Source organism: Acomys russatus, chromosome 10 (assembly GCF_903995435.1).
Source record: "Acomys russatus chromosome 10, mAcoRus1.1, whole genome shotgun sequence".
NCBI lineage: Eukaryota > Metazoa > Chordata > Mammalia > Rodentia > Muridae > Acomys > Acomys russatus.
The window spans coordinates 45,583,947-45,610,666 of record NC_067146.1 but is presented as its reverse complement, the minus strand read 5'-3'; the positions used below and the strand labels follow the sequence as shown (position 1 = coordinate 45,610,666).

Here is a 26,720-nt window from a genome sequence, read left to right as displayed (position 1 = left end):
GTTTGTCCTGGAGCAGGGTAAAGGCATAGAATTAACCTATACAAGCACTATTGTAAAACTGGATTTGAATGCAGTAATATCAGTCCAAGAGCACAGGCTTTCACCTGTCATTTCTGGAATAACTGTTGAGCATCCTTATCCACACTCAAAGGTAACAGAGGAAAGGAGGACCCACGATCGTAGACTGCATCTTACTCACTTGGCCTCTCGTGGCTTGTTTGCTCTCAGGGTGTGAAACTGAGAAAACCTATGGGTACTTTCTTCTCACACTCATGATAAAATCTCTTTGATTCAAGCAAGGGAGATATGGTCCTCACTAATATCTGATTTATGTAAGAGGCAGGGGTAAGATGGAACAATTCAGTAGGTTGTCCAACATAACACATTCAAGTGACAGCTTCAAGGAGGTGGCTTTCTGACTTTGATAACTGGTATAAGTGCTTTCTTTAGCCTTTTCTTATAGAAATGATTGCTTTTTAAAGAGGCAAAAGAAAAGGAAAAAGAGAAGGAAGTGAATGTTTTGTCTCTTCTTTGTTCAAAATCTATTTACTAGTGTAAACTTTGATGTGCATTTGCCTCTCCTCCCTTATCTCTCACTTGGATTGTATCTTTCCTGCTTGAACTCTTATAATTTTTAGGATTACAAACTTTTGATTATTAAATCAAATGTTTAAAAGCCTAAAACCAAAGAAAAATCTTAAAGAATTGATGTAGATTTATCAAAGAGAAAATTACTATAGTTAAAATTAATTATTAAAATTTTCAGATTTATCTCATGAAATATATATATATATATATATATATATAACTACAGAAATATATTTGTTAGACAAAGCTGTTTGTGATCAAACTAAGTCATGATGAAAGAAAACTACTAGGTGGTTATTCTTTATAATTTACTCTTATGAAAATATATGAATTTGATGACAACACATTAAAAGACTATACCCTATGTTTTTCTCTACATAGCAAACATATTGTAATGAAAAACCGTCAATAGGTGACTCAAACCAAATTTTATAAATTTGAGAGGAGCTAGGGTGAGTATACCATTTAATTACTTTCAAGTATCTGCTACCTTGCTTTCAAATTTTGATTTTAGTTAATAATGAAATGGTATTACTCTAATATACAAAGGACCAATTTGTTGCATATTATCATTAAAAATTCATGCAGTAAATAATCCAGATCACCAGTAAGCCAATATAATTATCCTGAGATTTGATCATATGAACCAAACTGACCACTTTAGACAAAAGCACTAAGGCAAGTACTACAAATTATATATACTTACAGGAAGGGTTATTTGGAGTTTTTCTATCAATAAATTCATTGAAATTTAAAAGAAATTCAGTGTTATTATCTGAAATTTTAAGGTCATTGCAGTATTCCCTGAAAAACAAGATTTAAATAATTAAGCTATTCATTCAGAACCTTACAACTTTACAGTTTGCAGAAACACTATTTACTGGGTGTGTGGCTTTGCAAGTGATTGAGCTTAATATCCCCATTTTCTTACCTCTTTTTAAAAAATATATTTTATTAACTTATTCATATTACATCTCAATAGTTATCCCATCCCTTGTATCCTCCCATTCCTCCCTCCCTCCCATTTTCCCCTTATTCCCCTCCCCTATGCCTGTTCCTGAGGGGGATTTCCTCTTCCTGTATATGCTCATAGGGTATCAAGTCTCTTCTTGGTAGCCTGCTATCCTTCCTCTGAGTACCACCAGGCCTCCCCATTCAGGGGACATGGTCAAATATGGGGCACCAGAGTTCCTGTGAAAGTCAGTCCCCACTGTCTACTCCACTGTGGAGAATGTCTTGTCCATTGGCTAGATCTGGGTAGGCGTTCGAAGTTTACTGCATGTATTGTCCTTAGATGGTGCCATAGTCTGAGAAGGACCCCTGGGCCCAGACCTGCCCATCATAATGTTCTACTTGTAGGTTTCTAGGACCCTGTGGATCCTTCTATTTCCCCATTTTCCCTTGCTTCTCCCACCTTGAGTCTCAATAGAAAGTCTTCTGGACACTAGCCCAAGCGGCATGTCCCATGAAAGTCTTCACTTACCAGGAAAGTGGGACAGAGGGGAAGATTTCTCATCTCTAAATTACCTCTGCTAGTAAGGGCAAAGACCACAGACAGTATATATTCACAACCTGGCCTCTGGAAAGTGGGTGCTCAATACAAATGTGCTTACTGAAATATCGTGGTAAGTTTTGGCTTTTGTAACTATCATACAATAATAAAGAAAAAATTAAAATATTTATTCATCATAATATTAATAAGCTCATTATATATCAGCATACTTGTACATAGCAATCTATATTTTAAAATTAAAACATCACCATGTTTTACATATTTACAAATATCTTAAATTCTTGACTTATTTTTGAAGGACATTAAGAAAATATGCCCTCAGAAATAGGCTGTTAGCAAAGAAAGGGATGCAGGATTGTTAGTTTGATTTTTGGTGTTTTTGAGACAGGCTATTACTATGTAGCCCTGGAATTTGGTATGTCATTGAGGGTGGCAATAGTTACCGTAGAGAGTATAGTATACTAGAGATTTCATGACCATAGGATGCCTGCAAAGGATAGTGGAAGGTATAGAGTGAAGCTGGCCTGAGTCTACCAGGAAAGATATGTGTGCTGTGGCTGGCAGAGCCAGAGAAGTGGACCCTTTGGATCTTAAGTGAGTCCAAGATGATGAACTTTGAACCACAGGCCTTGATTTGAACTCCAAGATGTTGTTTTAGCTTTGATTTAATTCTCATTGTGCACTGAATCTTTTTTCTTAGATAATAAAATATATAATTTGCGTTTTTGATTTTAGAGGAGCTCATAGTTGGGAGACTTGAGAGTTTTACAGAGATCTTTGGACTTTGAAATGCGGAAAACTTAAAGACAGTGTAACTTTTAAAGTTATGCTATGATTTATATTGTTATGTTAATATGAGATCTTAGGGATAAACAATAAAGAGACCATTATGGATTCTAACTATGCATTTGTTTCAAAGTGACAGGGGTCAGTTCTGCTAGTTAATTTTTGTCAACTTGACAAAAACAAGAGTCACCTGAGAAGAGGAAACTTTAATTGAAGAGTTACCTCTATCAGACATTCGGAATACATGTCTACAGTGCATGCTCTTTAGTAAAGATTAATATACAAGGACCCAGCCCACTGTGGGCAGTGCCACTCCTGGGCAGATGGTCCTGGGATATATAAAGAAGCAAGCTGAGAAAGCCAGCAAGATGGCAAGCCAGCATTCCTCCATGGCCTCTGTTTCAGTTCCTGCCCTTAGGGTCTTCCCTGAGCTCTTGTTTTGACTTCCCCCAAACATGAATTATGACGTGAAAGAATAAGCAAAACAACCCTTTTCTTTATCTAACTTGTTTTTGGGTATGGTGTTTTATCATGATAACAGAAAACAAATTAGAATATAGAGTAATGCTGGCATGATGATCCTGCCTTCCAGAACTCATATAAAAATCCCAGGTGTGATGACATGAAGAGGAAAGAGGCGGATTCTTGGGGCATATTGGCCAACAAGCCTGGCCTAATTGGCTAAATTCTAAAGCAATGTCCCAATGTGAGCCTTTGTTTTAAAAAAAATCAAGTTGGAGGATGGCTTTCAAGGAGCAATATTCCCCAAAGTTGATCTCTAGTCTGTATATACACACATGCAAACACACACACACACACACACACACACACAGAGAGAGAGAGAGAGAGAGAGAGAGAGAGAGAGAGAGAGAGAGAGAGAGAGAGAGAGAGAGAGAGAGAGCACGAAGCATGTATGCATGCACAATCCCAATTTTTACTGAGAATCATTTGGTTTTAAAAATAATATTCATATATTCTTAGCTTCTCTAGCTACCAAGCATTTACTCAGATGTACAGTATACAAAAGGGATTCAATACTGAATGTTGAATAGTAACTCATGGAGACACATAGTGGTTCTGTGAAGTAAATAAAAAGCAGCTAAATTGTTGATAAAGAAAACAAAGGATTTATTGAAACAATCAGTGGGATAGAACAGAGTGACAGTTGGAATTTTCCAATCTGATGTTGGGGTTTAGGACTTTGTGGGGTATGTGTACACATAGTTAAAAAACAAAAGCCTCATTCATATAGAAGTAAGCTAGGTGCATCTGACGTTTACAATAGGCATGGGAAACCCTTTCAAAATAAGACAATACAGCAAGTGATTCAGGCTCTGTGTCCTGTGAAGTCTGTCCTAGGACTAGTGAAATCTACTGCTGTCATGGCCCCTAGACTGTGTCCTACTAAGCTCTAATGGTCAACTTAATGCAGATCAGACAGTTGAGAAGGGAATCTCAGTTGAGGGCCTGTGGGCATGTCTGTGTATTTCTTTTTCGACTGTTAGCTGATTTAGGAAAGTTCATCCCACTAAAGGTGGGACCATCACCTTTGCAAGTGATTTTGTGCTGTATACAAAGGGTAGATTAGCAAGTCCCTGTGAGCTAGCAATCAAACAGTGTTCTTCAATAGTTTCTCTTTCAAGTTCCAACCTAAATTCCTGCCCATCCTTTCCTCAACATTAGACTATAACTTGGAATTGTAATCTAAATAAACCCATTCTTCTCCCACATTGCTTTTGGTCAGAGTGCTTCATGACAACAATAGCAATCAAGCTAGAATAATAGTGTCACCACAGAAACAGTATGTAGGAAAATGAGACTTTTTGTACTTTACTAAGCAGCAGCCAGCCTGCAAGTCCCTAGTTTATAGTAAAGGGAGCCATACTAGAACCCTGAACCCTGGTGCCAGAGCACTTGAAAGCTGTGGAATATAGCCTAGATGGTCTTTATAACAATGCAGAGGCACTAGTTAGTAGTTAGCAGTGAAGAAATATGCCTTCACAGTTTAAAAACTCTCTAATTACAAAAGAGAAACAGGATTGGAATGTAGAAGCAAATGGGGGAATGCAAGATCCACTCAGATGCAGCTATAAGTACAAAAAAGGCCTTGGCCTGCAGTAGGGAAAAAGAGACCGAGAGAGAAGTACGCATAGATCCTAAGACAGAGCAGGCAAGGCTGAGGGATCCAACTAGCAGTAAGACATGAGCAGAAGGGAGCAGACCAGGACAACTGCCATGCCTCAAGATTGTGCATTGGAAGAATTCTATTTTCTTCATAAAAGCAACACAAGAAGAGCTTTCCAAGTGGGACGAATATTTACAAGACACTGAATTGGAAGCACATTGAAGAAATATTCCTGTTGGGCTTTCATGACACATGAATGTCGTATGTGAAAATATGAGGGTGGACAAAGGCTGGCAAGAGATCTGTTTGATCCTCTATTGCAATGTCAACAAGCCACTTGTGTCTGTTGTTTCGGGCAGTTAGACCTGTCACGTTAGATTTGGGAGACATCACCCCAACTTGTAGGTGAGGAATGAACGCATGGCTTGTGGCTTAAAGATGGACTCACATAAGAAAAGAGCCTAGGTAAGCACAGTTCTCAGCACTCTTTCTCTGAGAGGAAGAACGCAGGCTTGTTGGAGAATTTCTATGTGAAAGTGGAACTGAAAAAATAATAATGGAATCTCCTGTCTATATTTTCTTAGATATTTTAGCGTAGATTAATAGGAAGCATATTTATTTTAATATTGCACACCATCTACTAAGGACAGGGAAGCAAGAAAAGAAAACATAAAAATAAAGAATTGAGTAGTTTCAAATAGTCAAATAGAGGTGAGATAAAACTGCATTATGGATAGTGATTACATGAGAGAAATAAAATCAACTAGGAAGATGTGTTCCTATGAAAATTACAGGATAAGGCTGGGCACCACTAAGATACTCACAATCTCCCAGTCGGAAGGGGAAGACACAGAGGTCCTGGGAGCTCCCTACTTAACCGAATTCAAATTCAATGAGAGACCCTGACCCCAGGAAGTAAGATGGAGAGCAATAGTGAAAGAAGTTCTCTGGCCTCCATGGGTGCACATATTTACACACTCACACACAAACACACACATACACATACACTCTTTGTCTCTCTCTGTCTCTATCCCCCTCTGTGTTTCTCTGTGTGTTTCTCTCTCTCTCTCTCCCTCTCTCTGTCTCTGTCTCCCTCTGTCTCTATCTCTGTCTCACATACACACACACACATACATGCATAAATGCACAATGTGAAGCAATGCATTTTTCCTCCCCTCGAGCTGGACAATACACAAAAATGAAAACAAACCGAGAGGAAAAAGGTGACTTTGACCCCTACGAGAATGTGCAGGATGACAAAATGGTTGTGAATTTGAGAAATTCTGTTTTGAGAAAAAGCCTAAGAACTTGCACATTGGACAGGACATCTAACCCTAAAGAGATTTTACCCCCTTTGTCAATGGCCTTAGTACAACAAACAGCTGCTCAAAGGGCTATCCACTAGGTGCTGTTCAAAGCAGCTCCTGAAATTAACCACTTCCCCAAGGCCCTGGACCATCAGCTTTCCAGATGCTGAAAGTTGCCCACAGCACAGTGGCAGAAGAAACAGGAGCTGTGGGTCTACACTGAGAAGAAAGCTGCTGGCAAAAAGAATGGCCCTACTAAGGGGCCAGCTATCCTTTGATCCAGTCAATATTGTCACTACTTTTAGGAGAACAAACAAGCTCAGCTGGCAGTAGGTGCACATTATGCAGACCCCATAAAGCTGGAAATTTCCCTGCCTGTTCTGTGGCAAGATGGGGTCACCTATTGCATCATCAAGGGGAAGATGGTCAGGTTCTTAAAAAGACCAAACTAGTTTGCTCTGTTACATGCATACTGCTGAGTTTTTTAAAAAATTAATTTATTATAATTTATTCAGATTACATTCTGAATGTTATCCCCTCACTTGTATCTTCCTGTTCCCACCCTCCCTCCCTCCTCTGTCCTATTCCTCTCCCCTGGCCTGCTGAATTTTTAATACATAAATATAATAAAAATTTGTTCTTTAAAAATATCTACCAGCAAGAAATCTGTACTGAATATATAAAAATATCATTGTGAGCTTAAAAAATTGCATATTTAAGTGGGTGGGGTTACATATATGTACATATGTATTTATATATGCTCACAGGATAAGTACATGTATATGTGGAGTACCTTTGTGCTTCTATACGTACATGCTATACAACCTCAAGTAGACAACTCCCATTATTGGGTGCACTTGTTGTTCCAGCAAGGCACAGCCTCTCTCTGTCACATCTGCCATTGTGACCTGAGCTTGCACACTGCTCTATCTACAGCAATTGCTCATACAAGTGTTTAAACGGGTATCTGAATGAAAATCAGGACATTGGAAACATAAAAGTCATTAACCTTTGGTTCCACCATATAACACAGAGTGAACCTAGAGTAATCATGTCCTCACTTTAGGATTTTTTTTGAAGGACTAAGCCAACGATATGAGTTTATTACTAAGGAAATCAGAACAACATAACCAACCTTGGTGCTATGAAGGTATAGCCAGATTCTTCAAAATTGTCTGGCTTCAGGGTTTCTGAATCTGAAAATGTAACGATATAGGATTAGATAAGCAATATGTAGCAGAGGCTTCAGGGGTCCATGACAGCATGAAAACATTATTAAGATTACCTAGAAGAACAATGTAAACAGACTACTTACAACCTACAACTGAAACTGTTAAGGTTCTCAATGCTTGCCAACATAATAAGATCACAGCATGGGTAAACTTCACTAGACAATTACAGCAACAATTGTATAAGTATTGGTATAAGTAATTATATAGGTAAAATGCTATTTATACTTTTCCATTTAATCATTCTAATATACTTAATATCTTAAAATATTAATCATATACTAAATCAAGTGCTTTATTTAAAATATCAATGAAGAAGTTTATCAACAATATAATAAAATGCTTTGAATGACCTCATTCATGCATTTAATTAAATATTAAGAATCTTTATGTTAGGTATGAATTAGTAGGTGGAAAGGTGTAAAAACAAACATGATATTAAGTCTAAAAACATAAAATCAACTTGATTGTGACAGGCTGTGTGAGCAAACACAGGCACACATGCCCTGTTCTGTTGCCAACTTTCAGGTAGTCATGAGGAAATTCTAGCCAATGTGAAGCACAGAGGATAATATCCAGTAGGAATGAAAATATCAGTGAAAATGCTGTGTACTAAACAGAAAGAAATTGAGCAACAAGAAAATACTTGCCCTTCATTTTTCCCCTTTTTGCTGTAAATCCATCAGAAAGAGAAAGCAGGGAAACAAAAAAAAAAGAGGGTAAAGTAAAGGGGGTCACAAACAATATTTTATTCAATGACTGTGAATAAAAATATTGTGCATAGATCAAAGGTCCATTTATGTACAGCTGTAGTTTGGAAAAAATAACAGGTATATTTAAAGGCTGGAATGTATGTCCTGTCAATTTTACTCTTTTCTCTTCTCTGTACTGTGGTTATTTCAAGGGTTTGTTTTTGCAGAGTGGTTGACGCGGGTGCAGTACTAATGATGCCAGCTCTGAATAGAAGCATTTCCCAATCAGCAAAGACCCACTAGTCATCCCCTCTTTATCACACAGAGAACTAGCTCATGCAAAATTGATGCTTGTTAAAAGACCATCATACCTATTAGGAGAACTTGCAAATATATATTTTAATCTTCCAAAATACAGATATGTCTACACTGCTGCCAGCAGCAAGAGAAAAAGCAGCAGAGAGAAATGGAAACTAGCAAAAGATATATGCATTTCTTTCCTGAATCCTAACAGAAAAAATTTAGGTTGCTACTAAGCATTGAGTGCTGTACAAAGGATATGATGGTCATTTTGCTTAACTAAATCTAACCATCAAAACCAAAATGTAACAATGACTTCAAGTAGGCACCGATGTTAATTACTCCACATACCAAAGATGCTTAAAAGTGAATTCATTTGAGTTACTGAGACATTAATTTGGATTATAAAAAGAAAGCTAATTGCCAAGCACAACATTATTCTGGCCAAATTGGGAAAAAAAAAAAAAAAAGATCGAAATAAAGGAAAGGAAAGATAAGTAAAGGAAAAGCATTGCTAGCACAGCAGCACAGGCAGAGACCGCGTTGGTGTGTTAGCACGTGAAACACTTCACACCAGCTCACAGACCCTTGACAGGCACAGAGGAAACAGCACTGCAATGATTCCCCGAGCACATAGCAAGGCAGGGGAGGGTGGGGGGACTGCCAGGGAGACTGGAGTCCCTGCTCATATTCTATCCGTGTAGAATATTTCTTGTTCCTTGCATGTTTGGAGTGGATTCGAATCATTGCTGTAGATTTGCTAGTAATACCTACTAAAATGCATAAGCCTTGGGTATTCCAAAGTCTAGGAGTGAACATCTGAGACTAGGAGATAATAAATAGACCCTGAAGTTGTTTTCACAGTACTTACATCTGGCCTGAGTTATTGTCTCTTCTATTTTGGCTTTTATATAGTAAAAACTGTAGGTTGGCAATACCAAGGCCAAACTGCAATAGAAACAAGAGAAGCATAAACACAAACAAACAAAAATGAAACATAACTTAAAGAGAGACACATCAAGTTCATGGGAAAATCTGAAGATCTTCCTCATGCAAAGGAGAGGAGGACATGTTACTTAGATGAGAAAATGCATTCAGCAAATAGAATTCTCAATTTCCACCTTGCTAAATGGTGTCACCCAGCTCTCTACTGTGCAGGGAGTTAAGAGAGGCAAGGAAGTAGAAGCTACCTAATGCAGCCATAAATTAGCTGAGGAGGAATGCCTTGGGCCCTTGATACATTTCTAGAGAGTTTCATTACATGCTTCAGATTTTGACAAAAAAAGAAGAAAATAGGGTTTAAATTTAAACAAAGTAAATATCATATTAGTTGGGTATACTCTAGTTATTCTGCATCATGTTGAATGCTTTGAACCAAACATAATAAAAACTAAAGAATTACCATAGTTGCCACTACACAATGCCAGAAGCATCAGGAAATACACATTTTAGAGGGATTCAATACCTACTTTTTTGAAGCTCTGGTTCAATGGCAAGACCCCTCAAGTGTCTGCAAGTGGAGAAACTCCGACCCTTTATGAAGATTGTCTGATTGCTTTGTGCTCACTTATACAACTGATTTCCTGTGGACATGCCACATGACTGAGTACAATGTTATATAGAGAGGAAAGGTTTCTTGGCTCTAGTAGATTTAAGAGTCATGAGGCTAATCTGGTCTCATGGAAGTTGTCTCATAAGAAAAGGACAGTTTTCCTATAATCTTAGGCCAGCCTCAGAATGCTTTAGATATACGGGGTGTTAAGCAAGCCTGTTGCTCACCTCATTTCAATTATTTCTCCCAAGAAGCTGTCTGGTAGGAAACCTTACTCTTTTTAAAAATTTCTAAGTCATGTAACATCTGATGGAAGTATTAGAGCTTCTAATTCAGATGAGGTAGTTGTTAGAGGAAAATTTCTCTCCCCTTAGCTACTATATACACACATAAGACATAGAAATGCTGGTTTATCCACATTGGCCAGTACAAATGACCTTTGCTATGCTTCGAATGTAAAAGGAAGTCAGTGTGCCCTGGATGCAAGAGACGGATATATTTCTAAGGTGGCCAGTGGAACTATGCACAAAAAGTAATTCTTGGTTAACATGTTTTTAACATTACCCCAAATGCTAGTGAAACACCAGAGAATGTACTCCATTCTAGCAATTTGAATATTGTTAGGCACTTGAAGGTTCTTTACGTCATCTAAATCCCCTGTACCTGCAGATACGGGAATAAAAATCTAAACTATAATGTCATTACATGTTACTGATAGACAATTAAATAACGAGACAAAAATAGAAAATTTCAGCTTTATCTTATGAATGTAAATGTTGAAATTTCCCTTGTATGATCAAATGCAAGGGTTTACTTTGCAAAATTTAATTTTCTAATTAAGACAGGAAAAGTGAGTGGATGTTTGGTACCCTCAATTCCCAAAGCTTTCACCACCATTAAGTCACTCATAGACTCTACATATGAAAAAAAGGTCAAGGAAATAAAATGTTATGTAGATTTAATGAAAATATCTCCATTCATTTTATATGTATCTTCAAGGGGATGCAGAGATTAAAATTAAAATAAGCAATGCTATCACTCTGAAAGTAAGATGACCTTTCATGACTCACTTGCCATTTATAGAAGAACAGAATTACTGAGTATTTGAAAACTGCCTCCTACAAATTTCTCTCAAGGGGAATTAGGGCATTTTTATTGCTCCATCAGCATCTATCTTCATCAGAAACTTCTAATTAAAACTGATAACACCATATCACACGACTGCTACAATGTCTTTCTATAAGCTTGAATTACATGTTATTCACCACCAAGAGTAGTGGTGGAATCCCATGGGGATTCCAGTGAGAGCTTTAAAACTGGCACATTAAATACATGATGAGTTGGCTTGTGAGGTTGATGTTGCTACTCACAGTCACAAATCATTCTACAGAAAAATAGTCATATCTATTTCAAGTCAACCCAACAGTTAGTTCTTCCACATATTGCAGATAAGATCTCTACCAACATTCCAAGGCAATGATGCCGTCACGTGCAAGGATTTGCTTGATCTCATATTATGAACCCAATACAACAAGGCTGCTTTATTTCCTTTCAGAGATTAGAGTTTAATAAAACAAGTGACACAAGATGGATGATAGAGGCCAGGCAACGGTTTTGTGATTCACATAAACTTAGTTAACTGAATTAAATGGACTATAACACAGTTTTCAACTCAAACTGTTTGCCCCCATCAAAGTAGATCTCTTTTAAAATAGTACATTCAAGTAAAATAAGTCATTATTTACATTTTAAAATGTGCTGCCTAGGTTGGATCAAAGTTTAGGGAAACAGAAGCCACCTGTGTCTGAAATTTGTATGCCATTCATTTAATCAAGCTATAAATTTTCAGGCAGAATGCATTCACTTGTTACTTATTTGTGAATTTATCTGCTCAGACATTAGGATATACTTGTAATTGAGGCCAAAGTGAGATTTGGGATGGGACTATGTGAGGAAAGCATGCAGAGTAAGGAAGCCATGGCTCCTTCCAAGCAAACTGCTGACAGAAGCAGCAAAATGACAGATCAGATAGGCTGTGTTAGAAATGTGTGGTATCTTTATCCTTCATAATAGTTCCAATGGAATATGTTGTAAGCAAAGGGTGACTCTAAGCTTGATGAAGAAATAACAGGTAAACTACAAAATTGCTCCTGGGTGTGTAAAGGAAAGAGTCTGGGCAAAGAGGCCATTTGTGAGAACATTGCCAACTCCTAACTACGAGGGAACAGTACTGATTGACCTGGTAAGACAGGCCCAAGTACATAATGGTGACATCAACAACCTGCAAGTAATCAATAGCTCCCTAATTATAGTGATGGTTGCTGGAAAAGGAAGGAGGAGTTTTCTAAGAGTGTACCCCTAGCAAGACCACCACACTTCAGTGGAAGGTAACACCCAAAAATATACAGGCAGAAGACACTGTGCTTGCTGGGATTATTTTTGTCAAGACACAAATTTGAATGGTTAGGGAGGAAGGGGATGGGTCTGAGAGGAGGTGGGGTGCGTGTAAACACAACTGAAACATCCATGAGGAACTAAAAACAATAACAAGAGCCCAGAATTTAGATAACCACAAAGATAGCAATGACTGTGAAGTAACTACAACTAACATGGCTGATGCATTTTCATGGCCAGAAATTTGAAGTGTTTCTACACTTTGCTCTATCAACAACAAAGGCGGGAATTATATTCCCACACAGTGCAACCAATGCTTTTGTTTTATAATGATGTCATTTCTTAAGAGACAGAGCTCCCCTCTGTCCCTACTGTCTGGCACCTTTGTAGGCTCTTAAAGGTTTATTCAAAAACTGAAAGATGGCAATAATCAAAAGAATCGAGGAGAACCGTAACCTGTAAATGTTCATGAACAATATATGAATGTAAAGAGATGCCTAGAAAAAGAGCTAGATATACATCTATTTAGTATATCTAAATGAGTAAAACAATTAAATAGTAATTCTGGCATTCCTCAGTAAGTCCTAAAATATCTCAGAACTAGAACAGTGGAAGAGGAGTGGGGTGTAAATCTCTGGACGTTAACACTGTCTTCTCTTCTGCATTCTATTCTTCACTCTAAGAACAGAAGGAGACAGGTGCCTGATAACAACATTGGAGCTTTCAGATAGCTCTGGCCCTAAGGCTCCACTAAGAGATTGTGTGTATGATGTTTGTAAACTGAGGAGTAACAAAAGAAACACAACAATAACAATAACAACAACAACAACAACAACAACAGATATAGCTGAGTCTGAGGCTGCCACAACCAACTAATTAGGATTCATATTGATTGAAGATAAATGCATAGCCAAAGTCCACATGAAACTATTAGGACAGAAATTCTAGGCCATCATTTTCAGAATTTGACAGGATGAAACAGACTGAAAGTCTGTTCAAGTTAAAACTTATTTCTTTAAAGTGAGACTCTTAAATTGTACACTCATTTAGAAAGTGCCTACTATGTGCCACTGTGTTATGAAGATGGTAGATGAGGTAAAACTATCTCTGCCCTCTTAGGACTTAAGAAAACAGTCATCAACAGAGTTAAATGTCTTTATAAGCCTCACACATATATGTCTGTGTGTAAACCTTCGTGAGTTTTAGGTGAGCTAAAGTGTGGCAACACAGGATTTTAACTAATTATGTTAGAAATGGAAATGTCTTTCTGAAGAGTAAGGAAAGACATAAAGTAAATGAGGAATGAACAGGAAGCTGAGACTTGGAAAGTAATGTTAACTCAAAGTGGCTTTAGGGACAAAGGTCTTGATGCAGAATGCTAGTCATGTCTTTGAAGAGAAGTAAAGCTTAACCAAAGGGTGTTGAGTTGAGTGTACGAACAGTAATCTGAAAAGGCTAGTGGTGAAGGAGAATGGAGGTGCTAGGAAACTGATGCCAGGCTAGACTTTGCTTTATTGAATGAGATGCCAATTAGAGGATTTGAGTGGAGTTGTACCAACATTGAAAATCAAGTGAGATCTTTTTCTGTATTTAGAACAGAAATAAGAGAAAGGAGAGAGCTGCACATTTAAGCAATTGCAAGCTGTGGTGAGAGTTCATCCTGCCCATAGCATTTTTCAACAGAACAGAAGAAAATAAAATCACCTGAGAGAAAGTGCATAGGAAATTTATGGGTTTGAGAAGAAAAAGTAAGTCATCAAGAGACATGCATAAGCATCCTGAATTTGCTGTGCTGTTGAGATATCCTGGCCCTCATAAAGGTTGTCGAGGATTAGGCGAAATGTGGTACTGGGCGATTTGCAGGGTCTAAAGCTGTGGTAGATAAAATGTACACGTTGCTAATGACTTTGAAGTCAGTGATTGAAGACTGAAGATAAATGCATAGCCAAAGTCCACATGAAACTATTAGGACAGAAATTCTAGGCCATCATTTTTGGAACTTGACAGGATGAAACAGATCGAAAGTTCGTTCAAGTTAAAACTTATTTCTTCAAAGTGAGACTCTCAAATTTTATACTCATTTAGAAAGTGCCTACTATGTGCCACTGTGTTATGAAGATGGAACTAGGAGATGATGAGCTCACTACAGAAGAGGAGATTGAGAAATCGAGAGTCATTTTTCTTAGTACTACATGAGTGTAGGTTAAGGACCTTGCCCATTTGCCAAGTGCCTATAATTATTTCATGAATAAAAACATACAGAAATTGAGGCTAAGCTTTTAGAAAGCATGAAAACAACTTGCAAGGCTAACTCTAAGTCTGTAGAATATAATGATAAAAATTTACCTGCTGTTTTTAGTGTATTTTAAGATTTACTTTAGCAAATAGATATTGTTTTACTTTGTACATGTAAGTATGTCTTAGGTAGTGGCCACAGACTATGGATCTCTATGAATGTAGGAGAGTGAAAATGAGTCTATCTTGGAAAAAAATAGGAGAGACTATTAGAATGAAGGAAGGATGGAGAGAAGGTATAGATGGATGATAAGAAATTTAAAAATGAGAACTGCCAAGAAGAAAAGGTGATGAGTAGCAAGAACAAGCATTTTCCTATTCCAAGGATGTGTGACACCGGGCTAAAGAGAAAGCAGGAAGCTTTGAGAAGATTTAATGCAAGAGAGTAGAGTAGCTGAGTGGCACTTTAATCCCAGCACTTGGGAGGCAGAGGTAGAGAGAACTCTGAGTTCCAGGACAGTCTGGTCTATAAAGTGAGTTCCAGGACAGCCATGGCTACAGAGAAACCAAAACATAAAAAAAAACAAAGAGAGAAGAAAGGTGAGGGATGGAGTACATGGTCACTGAGTTTGAAGAAAGTAGGAAATTAGTCAATAGATTGTTGAGTATTGGGCCATTAGGTTCCAAAGTTCAGAAAATGGGAGGGTTGCAGACATTAGTTATTTTATAACATATACTGTGACAAACAAAAGTACACTACTACTTTTAAGCTAAGTCATGACATAAATGAAAACTATTAAGCTAAATGAAATAAAAGAGTAAGTCAGTAGAAGTCATACCTGTACATTTTTATGGGATTACATCAACTTGTATTACTACTGTCACTAAGTAGACTTATCATTTAAAATATTATACTTCTAGCTACTTTCTTCCTTTTGCATTCTGGAAAATCAGACTCTGTAATTCATTTTTTTTATTGGAAGGAGTAATTTTTCTATTGAAATTTCCACTGAACATAGCTAAGTAAAATTAAGATGTTATACTATTCTATTTAAAACTGGCTATCAAATATTAGGAAAAGGTGCACTGAATTGAACAGTTCTTTATACAAGACATATATAGGTGTAGTTAAGTACCTGTAGTCTGTGCCATTGACAGGTGTCCATGTGTACGTTCGATTTCCTTTGTCAATGTATCGCTAGAAAGAAAGTTAAATATGGTCATTAGAACTCCACATTTATGTGAATTTATAGAAAGAGTAAAAATGTAAAGTCCAACTGGAAATTCCATTGTCATTAAACATCTTTTTGTTTTCACAAGTGAATGATACATTCTATTATATATTTTAAAAATGTTGTGTGTGCTTGTCAAGTATAAGTAGGTAACAGAGCTAAGTACACAAATGACAGGTTAGGGATTTATAAACATAAAAGCCTAAGATTTTATAATAGAGTACTTTCTTCAAAACTCTGGTCGATTTAAATTAAAACAAAATTTAATTATGAAACAGGACTATAAAATATTAGACAATGTCAACCCTACATCCAACAAAGGGCTAATATCTAAAATATATAAAGAACTCAAGAAATTAAACAGCACCAAACCAAGTAATCCAATTAAAAAATGGAGAACAGAGCTAAACAGAGAAATATCAACAGAGGAATATCAAATAGCTGAGAAACATTTAAGGAAATGCTCAGTGTCCCCAGTCATTAGGTAAATGCAAATAAAAATGAACAACATTCCATCTTACACTGTCAGAATGGCTAAGATCAAAACTTCAAATGATAGTACATGCTGGCAAGGATGTGGAGAAAAGGGAACTTGCCTCCATTACTGGTGGGAGTGCAAACGTGTACAACCACTTTGAAAGTCAATCTGGTGCTTTCTCAATAATTGGGAATACTGCTACCTCAAGAACCAGCCATATACTTGGGCATATACTTGAAAGATGCTCCACCATACAACAAGGACATTTGCTCAACCATATTCATAGCAGCTTTATTTGCAATAGCCAGACTCTGGAAACAACCTAGATGTCCCTCAACTGAAGAATGGATAAAGAAACGGTGGTACCTTTACACAATAGAATACTACTCAGCTATTAAAAACAAGGAAATCTTGAAATTTGCGGGCAAAGGCATGGAACTAGACACAATCATCCTAAGTAAGGTAACCCAGACCCAGACCCACTTATAAGTGGATATTAGCCCAACATAGGTATCCTCTGAGAGACTCTACCCAGTGGGGATTGGGACAGATACTGGGACTCAAAACTGGACTCTGGGTAGAGTGCTGAGAGCTGTAGGGAAGAATGAAGGGATGAAAAGTCTGGGAGGGAGCAGGAGCTCTACCAGGAAACCATCAAGCCTGTGGATCTGTAAACAGGGAGGGCGGCACAAACTGATGCACCAGCCAAGGACAATGCATACAGAGAACCAAGACCCTGTGTTCAGAAGTAACTGATAGACTGCTGATTCTCCACATGTGTGTGTGTGTGGGGGGGGGGAGGTGAAGAGGGACTGCTGCTGAACATCTGACATGCACTCTGGTGCCCACGATTTGGTCACTACCCCTTGGCAAGAAGGCCTAGCAGGCACACAGAGGACGGGGATGCAGGCTATTCTGGTGAGAACTAATAGGCTGTTGCCAGACAGTTGTGATAGGAGGGCCCCCTATCAAAGGTCTAGGGGAGGGGAACAGGCAGAAGGGGGATGGATGGTGGGAATGGGAAGATAAGAGGAAAGGGATAACAATTGGGATGTAATGTGAATAAATTATAATAAATAATGTATACATTAAAAATATTAGGCAATGCTCAAATGTAAACCGAAGTGTTTAAGAATCATGGCTGAACTACCCAAGGTCTAGAGGGGCTTGTGGAGACTGAAGCACCAACCAAGGACCATGCATGGACTGGACCTAGGCATCCTACACAGATGCAGCCAATGGGCAAACAGGATTCTGTTTCCTGCCTTTTGATCACTTCCCCTAGCAGGCTGCCTTGCCAGGCCACAGAGGAAAAGGTTGTGCTCAGTTATTGATGTGCTGGTGTAGGTTGGTATAGGGCAGGCTCTCATTTTCTGAGGAGCAGGGGATTGATTGATTTTAAGAAAGAATGATAGCTGATATGAAGAGGGCAATGCATTAGCACTTCTTCATCTAAGTACAGTAAACATCTAGCAATGCCTTTGTACGGAAATATCATGTTCTTATAAATAGATAATTACTCTGTAATTGAAGGTTAGAAAAATACCTATATTTTCCAAGCAAGGTGCAGTGTTAAATAAATAATTCATGTATGTACAGTACATCTGATGTCATAGAACATTAGTAACCACATACTTATTCTTTCTTTTGCTAGGTATTTAATCACACACATATAGCTTTTAACTCCTTACTTATTCTGAACATTTGCCTTATTAAAGAATAACTGCATTCCTGATAGGGATGACTATGGATAAAATCTCTATACATCAACCTGAGGCAGGTGTGGTGAAAAGTCCTCATTATCCCATGTGAAGAGATGCTCTGTGGAATATAGGGCACATGGCTTGAAAGAAAATGACCTGCCATCAATGTTGATATGTGTGTGTTAGCATTCAGCTCTCCTATCTCATAGGTGTGAAAAATGGTGCAAAGAGAAGTTATATGATTTCTTACAAGAAATAATGGATTCACCAGATCTGACTTTTTCCTGAGTCCTGAGATTTTGAGTCAAACTAGACTCAAGCACTGTAATTTAAAAGCTATTATGATACTTTAAAATTCTTGCTAAACTTTGCATAAAGTAAACACAGATCTAATTCTTTCGATGATATCATCTTATAATCAGAATAATGTCCCACCAGCAATGGATGTGTGTTCCTCTTACTCCGTATTCTCTCCAGCATGAGCTGTCATGTGTGTTGCTGATCTTATCAACCTGGCAGGTGTAAGATGAAATCACAAAGTAGTTTTGATTTGCATTTCCTTGATGACATAGGATGCTAAACATTTCTTTAAGTGTTTCACGGCCATTTGAGTTTCTTCCTTTGAGGATTTTTCTGTTTAGTTCTGTACTCCATTCTTTAGTTGTGTTGTTTATTTTCTTGATATAAATTTTGAGTTCTATATATATTTTGGAAATTAAAAATGTTTTTCCATTCTGTAGGATACTGCTTTATCCAAATGATGGTGTCCTTAGCTCTGCAAAAGCTTTTCAGGTTCATGAGGTCCCCTTTATTAAATCTTTCTATCTTAGTGCCTCTCCAAAATTGTACATACACTATGAAAATCAGTGCAGTAGTTCCTCAAGATCCAGTTACACCACCTTTGGAATATGTCCTAAGGATATTTCGTTCTAACACAGAGACATTTGTTCAACCATATTCATTGATTCTCTATTTATGATAGCTAGAAATTAGAAACAGTCTAGATATCCCTTAGGAGATGGATGGATACAAAAAATGTGGTACATTTAAACAATGAAATATTATTCAGCCATTAAAAAAATAAAATCATGAAATTCACAGGTAAATGGATAAAAGTAGAAAAAAATCATTGTGAGTGAGGTAACCTAGAATCAGAATGACAAATGTAGTATGCATTCATTTATATGTGGATATTACCAGTTAAACCATTGAAAATCAAGCTATAATCCATAGAACCACAGAGGTGAGGTATAGAGTAAGGGGCCAGGATGTACAAATAAATCTACCTAGAAAAGGGAGATAAATTAGATAGCTTTGGGTGGATGGAGGGAAGCTGGAACTGAAAGGGAGACAAGGGAGGGAAATGGGAAGAGACAGATAACGTTTAGGGTATTTGAGGAGGAGTATGGAAACCTAATATAGTGAAAGTTTCCTAAAATATATACATATATGAAGGTATTTGAAATAGAATTACCAAACAATGGGAAAGAAAAAGCCCTAACTGAACATCTTTTGCCACTAAACGAAGTTTCCAGTTTTGGGAGTGAGTTATCTAACTGAACTGTTGGCCAAAGAAGCCATAGGAACCCTCAAATATCCCTGGGTGTTGCCAAGACTACAGGTTGCCTTCTACAACCTGACAGCAAAGTCCCACTGCTGAACAGAACACCTATATAACTCAGTGAACATGGAGAACTTGAGCTGTTACCTACGCAGAGCCACACCATTACTTGCCAGTGTCTTTAGTACAGAAAGGCACTCTGCAAGCACCACAGGAAAAAACGTAAGCACCAATCCATCCACAAATCCCTTTATCTGCAATAGTGTCCAACTTCCAGGACATGCTAGTGCTATGTTGGCATGAAGCTATGAGAATAACCAACCAATATCTGATTTGACTGAAAGGCCACTAAATGAGACAGAACTGATACACAGCACTGCTTTGGAAGCCAAGAACCTGAGACTAGATAGCCCTGGGACCCAGGGTAAAAACCAAATCCTATTGTTCTACTAAAAGAACACAGCACTATGAAACTCCTAATGACAGTCTGATATACTTATAGATCAATGCTTTGCTCGGTCATCATCAGAGAAGTTTTCTCTCTCAGTAGATGGCAATATAGACAGAGACTTACAACCAGACAATATGCAGAAAGTACACTCAGCCCTAAACAGGATATCTTCATCAAATCCCTCCCACCAGTGCTCAGGGATGGCCACTAATGAAGAGACAGAAAGACTGGAAGAGCTGGAAGGGATGGAGGACAGCAGTGAAATAAGGTAACAGAATCGAGCAGCAGAGCATGCTCAGGTCCTGCACTGGTCTGTACCAGATGGGGTCTCAGAACTGAAGAAAGACATGGACACATGCCCCATCCCTAGCCCAGAAGCTATTTCCAGCTGATATCCATTTGCAAATGAAAATTTTATTTTTTTCCAAGGGAATTTCATCGAGAAAACAAATTACTCTTAAGGGTAGGCTGCATGCCCAGCAGTTGATGGCCAACAAAAAATAAAATAAAATGGCATCTTGGGAGGTTCCTGGTCTCATAGTGTTTTTTCAGAGCTGTTTAAAAAATTGTATTATTTTTATTTTGCTGTATGTATATTTAATATTCAATATATACTCTTATATATTGTACATCTTATTTTATATTATATTACAATAATGTAATATACACAATATTACATATTATATATAATGTATTGTATTTATTGTACATTGTATGTAACCTACAATTGTATACTTAGTATATATAACATATAATATTCAATATATATGTAAAATACATAATATATAATATAATACATAATAACTATGATATGATAAACATAATAAATATAACATATACGGTAGATATATACATTTTTATTTTTATCCTATATTTGGGGTATAAATTATGGCTTATTGTTTAGTGGCTTGATAGGATTCCTTAGGGTTTGAATAAATTGCACTTGTACCTTCTCCTGGGCTCTTTTCCTTTTGTTTGTTTGTCCTATTCCAATGTGTTAGTTTTCGTTTTATTTTATAGTATCATATTTTATTTTAATATTAATTCCTTAGAAATCTGTTTGTTTTCTAGTGAGAGATAAAGAGGGTGGGTCTGGAAAGGAGTTGGAGATGGATTAGGGAGAATAGAGTGATATAGTATGTGAGAAAAAAATCATAATCGGGAAATACTATGTGAAAAAGAAAGGTATTTTCAAAAAAAAGGGAAATAAAATAGGTAAAAATCAGAATAATGAACGTGTTACAATTGTTTGTTTATAAATCTGACATTTAACATGAAAAAGTTATGTTCATCCAAAGTAAATAATAGGGTTTTTGAAGTATAAAAATAGATAAAAATAGAGTAGCAATATTTTAATAGTTGACTAGCAAATGTATCTGTCCTCAATAGTGCATTTAGGAGAAAATCTAAAATTTCTAAGGCAGACAAATGTGGTTCATAGGTGCATACTGCTCAAAGATCGAATAAACAGTAAATTGGAAAAGGAAAATTAGCAGTGTGACAATGAGTTGTAAGCTGTACAAAAATGTGAAGATCAATGTTCTTGGAACAACATGGAGGAGTTGGCAGAACTCTTAAATACTTTACTTCCTTGCTTTGGGAGTAAGGGGTAAAGATCATGGCTAAAGGAGAAGCAACTAGAGTTGACAGTTCAATAAAAATGAAAAATTTAATACCTCCATTCCTATTCTGGTATTAGGCCCTCATAATTATATCAAAATAAGAAATGCTGTGTGATGTTGAAAATATTTAAGTTGTAAGTCCCTTTTAGGGGAAGAGCAGCCAAGAAGTTAGGGGGATATATGTTTCTAAAACATAAAGGATTTTGAGTAAAGAACTAAAATTTGTATGTGATAGCTGCAATTTAACTTATAGGCAGAAAAGCATCTTAATCCTATGTATTTTGGACCATTCAAATATGCAGTTTTCTGTTTTATTTCACAAATAACCAATAGAGAATAACCCCACATACAAAAATATCTTACACTCAGACATGAAGCAATGTCAATTTATTATATATACAGTGAAGAATGAGGGTAGCTGTGCTATCACATGACTTATTTTCAGACTTAAATGTATGAAAATTATAAAGAGTATAGAGGGCATAAATAGTAAAATAAGATAAAACACATAACAATCTCTAGAAAATTTGTTTACACAGGTAATACAACGTAACATGCAATATTACCTTAAGTTAAATATGATCACAACCCTGGCCTAAAGAGATCTGTTTCTTATAACAATCTTATAACAATGAAACCATGTAAACATTATATGTAGTTTTAAGACATGATGTTTTAAAAGTTTGTGTGTGTGTGTGTGTGTGTGTGTGTGTGTGTGTGTATGCATGTGTGTGCAGCTGTCCGCAGAGTTCGAAGAGGTTACCAGAGCTCTTGGAATTTGAGTTACAGACAGAGCCTGTCAACAAGGTGGGTGGGATCTGAACTCCAGATCGCACAATTGAACATCAAGTTCTCTGAAATTGATGAGACACTGCTCTAGTGAAAGGATATGATTCCTTAAGAGAATACAGCTTTTTAATATAAAAAAAAAAACCCTGCTCACTGGAGATATCCCTGTGTTATAAGTAAATGATGAAAGGGATATCAGATTACCAACATCACGATTCTTTTTTTGTAATAATTTTTAAAATATAGTTTATTAATTTCTTCATATTACATCTAAATTGTTATCCCATCCCGGTATCCTCCCATTCCTCCCTCCCTCCTATTTTCCCCTTACTTCCTTCCCCTATGACTGTGACGGGGGGGGGGACCTCTTCCCCCTGTATATGCTCATAGGGTATCAAGTCTCTTCTTGGTAGCCTGCCCCATGGACAGGACATTCTTCACAGTTGAGTGGAGAGTGGGTTCTGACCTTTACACGAACTCTGGTGCCCCATATTTGACCACGTCCCCTGGATGGGGAGGCCTGGTGGCACTCAGAGGAAGGATAGTAGGCTATCATTCTTTTTAAAATTTATTTTATTAATTTATTCAGATTACATCTCAGTTGTTATCCCCTGACTTTTATCTACCCCTTCCTCCCTCCCTCCCTCTTTCACCCTTTCCTCTTCTCTAGGTCTGTGACAGGAGGAGACCGTTTTCCCCACCATAAGGCCACAGCCTATCAAGTCTCATCCTCGTAGCCTGCTTATCCTTTTTCTGAGTGCCACCAGGCCTCCCCACCAAGGGAAAGTGATCAAATATGGGCACCAGAGTTCATGTCAGAGTCAGTCCCTGCTCTCCTGCATGTGGAGAATGTTCTGTCCATTGGCTAGATCTGAATAGGGGCTCAATGTTTACTGCATGTATTGTCCTTGGTTGGTGCAGTAGTTTGAGCAGAACCCCTGGGTTCACATCCACCCATATGATGGTTTTCTTGGGGATTTCTAGGAGCCTCTGGATCCTTCTATTTCCCCATTCTCCCATATTTCCCTCACCTAATGCACACTTTGACTTGGGAACAAGCCTTAATTAATTCTTACCTCATCTTGAGATTTGACCAGAGTTCTGAATGTTTTTTCTCCACTTTCTCCATCTATCATTTTATTTCGAATCTAAGGGAAAATGAAGCAATTACTTTATTTAAGGAAACAAACTGACCTACTGAATATTACAAAACCATTCATTATCAAGATTTTTCCTTATATCAATAAAATTGAATAAAAGTAACAAAGTGGTTGCACTACTAAATGAAGTTATTTGGGAATTTTCTAGTTGCCACATTATAATTATTTTACATTATTGCACAATAAGAAAAACATGCTCAGTCACATTTTTGTTGTTGTTAATTAGTCAGTAAATTTTGAACCATAACAGTAATGGAGTCATTATGAGCTTACGACATTTCAGTGAGAAGTAAAGTGTATGTGTAGTCATAGAATTAACATGTATTGTGAAATAGCTCCAAATCTTACCTCACCCAAATAACAAATTCTTGATGACAAGGTACTCAGAATTGTCCTTTATATTTTGGTATTGTTGTTTGCTAGTTTTTCAGACTAGGTCTCACTCTGCAGCCCTGGGACTCACTTCATAAACCAGCTTGATTTCACACTTGCAGGGTCCTTATGCCTCTGTCTCCAGAATGCTGTACTACAGGACGCCTGGATCTGACTTGTCCCTTGTAATTTACCTTTTTTTGGCCACATGTAGCAGTTCTGAAGAATTACATAATAATAGGTAGAGAGTCATAAAGACACAGTAGGACTTCATATCATGTGGTATATTCTATAGTGGGAGTTTTGCTGCCTTTAAAAACTCAGTTATGTTACATAAATATGCTTTTGTTTTAATTCCAGGTGTGAGGTATGGGGCTGTTTCAGACTGTCCACAGGCGCACACTGTTTGTCTTGTGTGGACTCTGAGAGGGGCATGATCCTTGCCTGCTGCAGAGAGTTTAGTTCTGGGGACTCGGGGAATAAATGCCAGAGACGAGAGAGAGGGGCTCCAAAAAAGATTTTGGCAGCTGCTCTCACATGATTCTCCTGTTTGTTCTTTTTGCAGTTTAATGAGAAGTTGGAGATATCTTTAAATGAAGATTGGACTTATCTCAAGGCACCCAAGGACCCTAACAGCAGGAAGCAGCATTGGGGAAATAAGCTCCCTTTCCCCACTAATCTACTTTCTCTCCTACATGGTGTTAGAATTGGAAAGGATTGGAGTGAAGAAGCGAGGTAGAGGCATAAGAAATTCAAGTAAAATAGATTTAAAAGATGCCAACAGTGGTCTCCCTACAACTTCCCAGCTCCTTAAAAGTAAAGCCATGTCAAATTTATAAGGAAAATATTCCAGTCTACTGGAAACTCACACAGTTTCCTTTAACTTGCTTTTTATTTTTATGTATTTCCAGAAGATTACATTTGGGCTTTAACAAGTATTAGTGAGTGAAAAACTTGTAACAAGACAAAAACACAAGATGAATCTGATTTACTTAAAATACTTTCAGTTGCAAAGTGAAAAGTAAGAGGTGATTAAAAAAAAAAAAACACATTTTACTGTGTACAAGGTCTTTTGCTAAGCCCTTTTTCATGTACTGCTTTACTCCGTCACTATGTTGGGGGGACACAGTTTGAGAGGCTGAATGTGGTCATGATGGTGACTCAGTGGGATGAAAACTCCCATCCTCAAGCTCATCAGCATCACTTTAACTCCAGGGTACCAAACCCTTAAAGAAATCAGCCAAAACATTAACCCACTCACTGAGCCACACTCTAGAGAAACTATGAACTTAGTCATTTCTATCTTTTCTATTAAATGCCTACCATTATTATTAGGAAAAATCCTGGCAGAGGAAGAGGCATGTGGCTTTGTTGAAATACAACAGAAACATGCTAAGTGTATGCAGACAAACATGGCAGCTGCTTTCCTCACATGGCTTTTCATGTGGTTGCGTGGCTGGAAGCCTTCCAACTTCTCTTTTAACTTCACAGCATATCTGCCTATGAATTTTATTGAAATCATTGTTATTTTTGTACATATAAAATAGTTCTGCCTTTGGAATGAGCAAGGCAGTGAAAAAACTTTGGCTACATAAGGCCACATCTAAGGTGAAATTCCTATTCTGTGTCAATCTAAGGTATTGGAAGAAGATGGCCAGGTCATGCACCATTTTAATATCAAAGAACACGCATTGTTGTGAGGATGGAGACAGACTGATGTAAACCACTGTTCAAACATTGTGTGGGATGGGGAATGCGGGCTCAGGCTATGTGCATGCCTTGCTTGTGTGGGATGGGGAATGCGGGCTCAGGCTATGTGCATGCCTTGCTTGTGTGGGATGGGGAATGCGGGCTCAGGCTATGTGCATGCCTTGCTTGTGTGGGATGGGGAATGCGGGCTCAGGCTACGTGCATGCCTTGCTTGTGTGGGATGGGGAATGCGGGCTCAGGCTATGTGCATGCCTTGCTTGTGTGGGATGGGGAATGCGGGCTCAGGCTATGTGCATGCCTTGCTTAGTTGTAAAGCACACACTTACCTCTACTTTAATATCGTTCTCCAACTCTGCGTCAAGGAAATCCAGTGTGACTGGCTCCTGAGATTTTGGGTTCTACACAGAAGACAATAGTTAAGGGCAAGTGATGTTAGGGACCAATGCTGGGTACGTAACAACTTGAAGTGCACTCAGTGTGGATTAATTCTATAAGTGGTACTTACCTTCTTTCAGAGCATTGAGCTTTAGGTGCAACGGACAATCCCCATCAGTTATCAACTGAAGACACCAAGTGACTAGAAATGGGGCCCATGGATTCACAGTACATGCTACTTCTTACTTTAACGTCGACTGCCTTTTCTTGTGGTGTGTAAGAAAGCTCACCGTGATACTATTGGCCTGCTAAAATTTACCTCATATGGTGGTATTTCAGTTTCTTAAACATTAAATGAGGCCATTAAACTATTAGGTAGAAAAAGTGTACTCATTCCTTTTAATTCTTGTTACTCGTATAACATGTCATATTAGAGGTGCAGTATTTAGTACAATAAAAGATTCTAGTTAAATAAAAGATTTCAAAAAAATTAAAAACTTTAGAAGGTAGACCTCAAAATACTTATTAAGAAGTATCCTCCTCCAA

At 37.6% G+C, this 26,720-nt stretch overlaps 1 protein-coding gene across 3 annotated transcripts in view; it reads right to left on the bottom strand.

The window, feature by feature from the left end:
* Positions 1-26,720, bottom strand: part of Cacna2d1 (calcium voltage-gated channel auxiliary subunit alpha2delta 1) — a 430,688-nt gene that overhangs the window by 27,263 nt on the left and 376,705 nt on the right. For 2 of the 3 annotated variants that reach the window (XM_051152078.1, XM_051152079.1), the window contains 6 exons: positions 26,126-26,197; positions 23,634-23,705; positions 15,858-15,919; positions 9,412-9,488; positions 7,455-7,515; positions 1,295-1,392 (listed from right to left, as the gene is read on the bottom strand). In XM_051152078.1, the coding sequence (XP_051008035.1) occupies positions 1,295-1,392; positions 7,455-7,515; positions 9,412-9,488; positions 15,858-15,919; positions 23,634-23,705; positions 26,126-26,197 (442 nt within the window). The remainder of the gene's footprint in view (positions 1-1,294; positions 1,393-7,454; positions 7,516-9,411; positions 9,489-15,857; positions 15,920-23,633; positions 23,706-26,125; positions 26,198-26,720) is intronic. The other variant, XM_051152080.1, reaches the window with a different exon arrangement.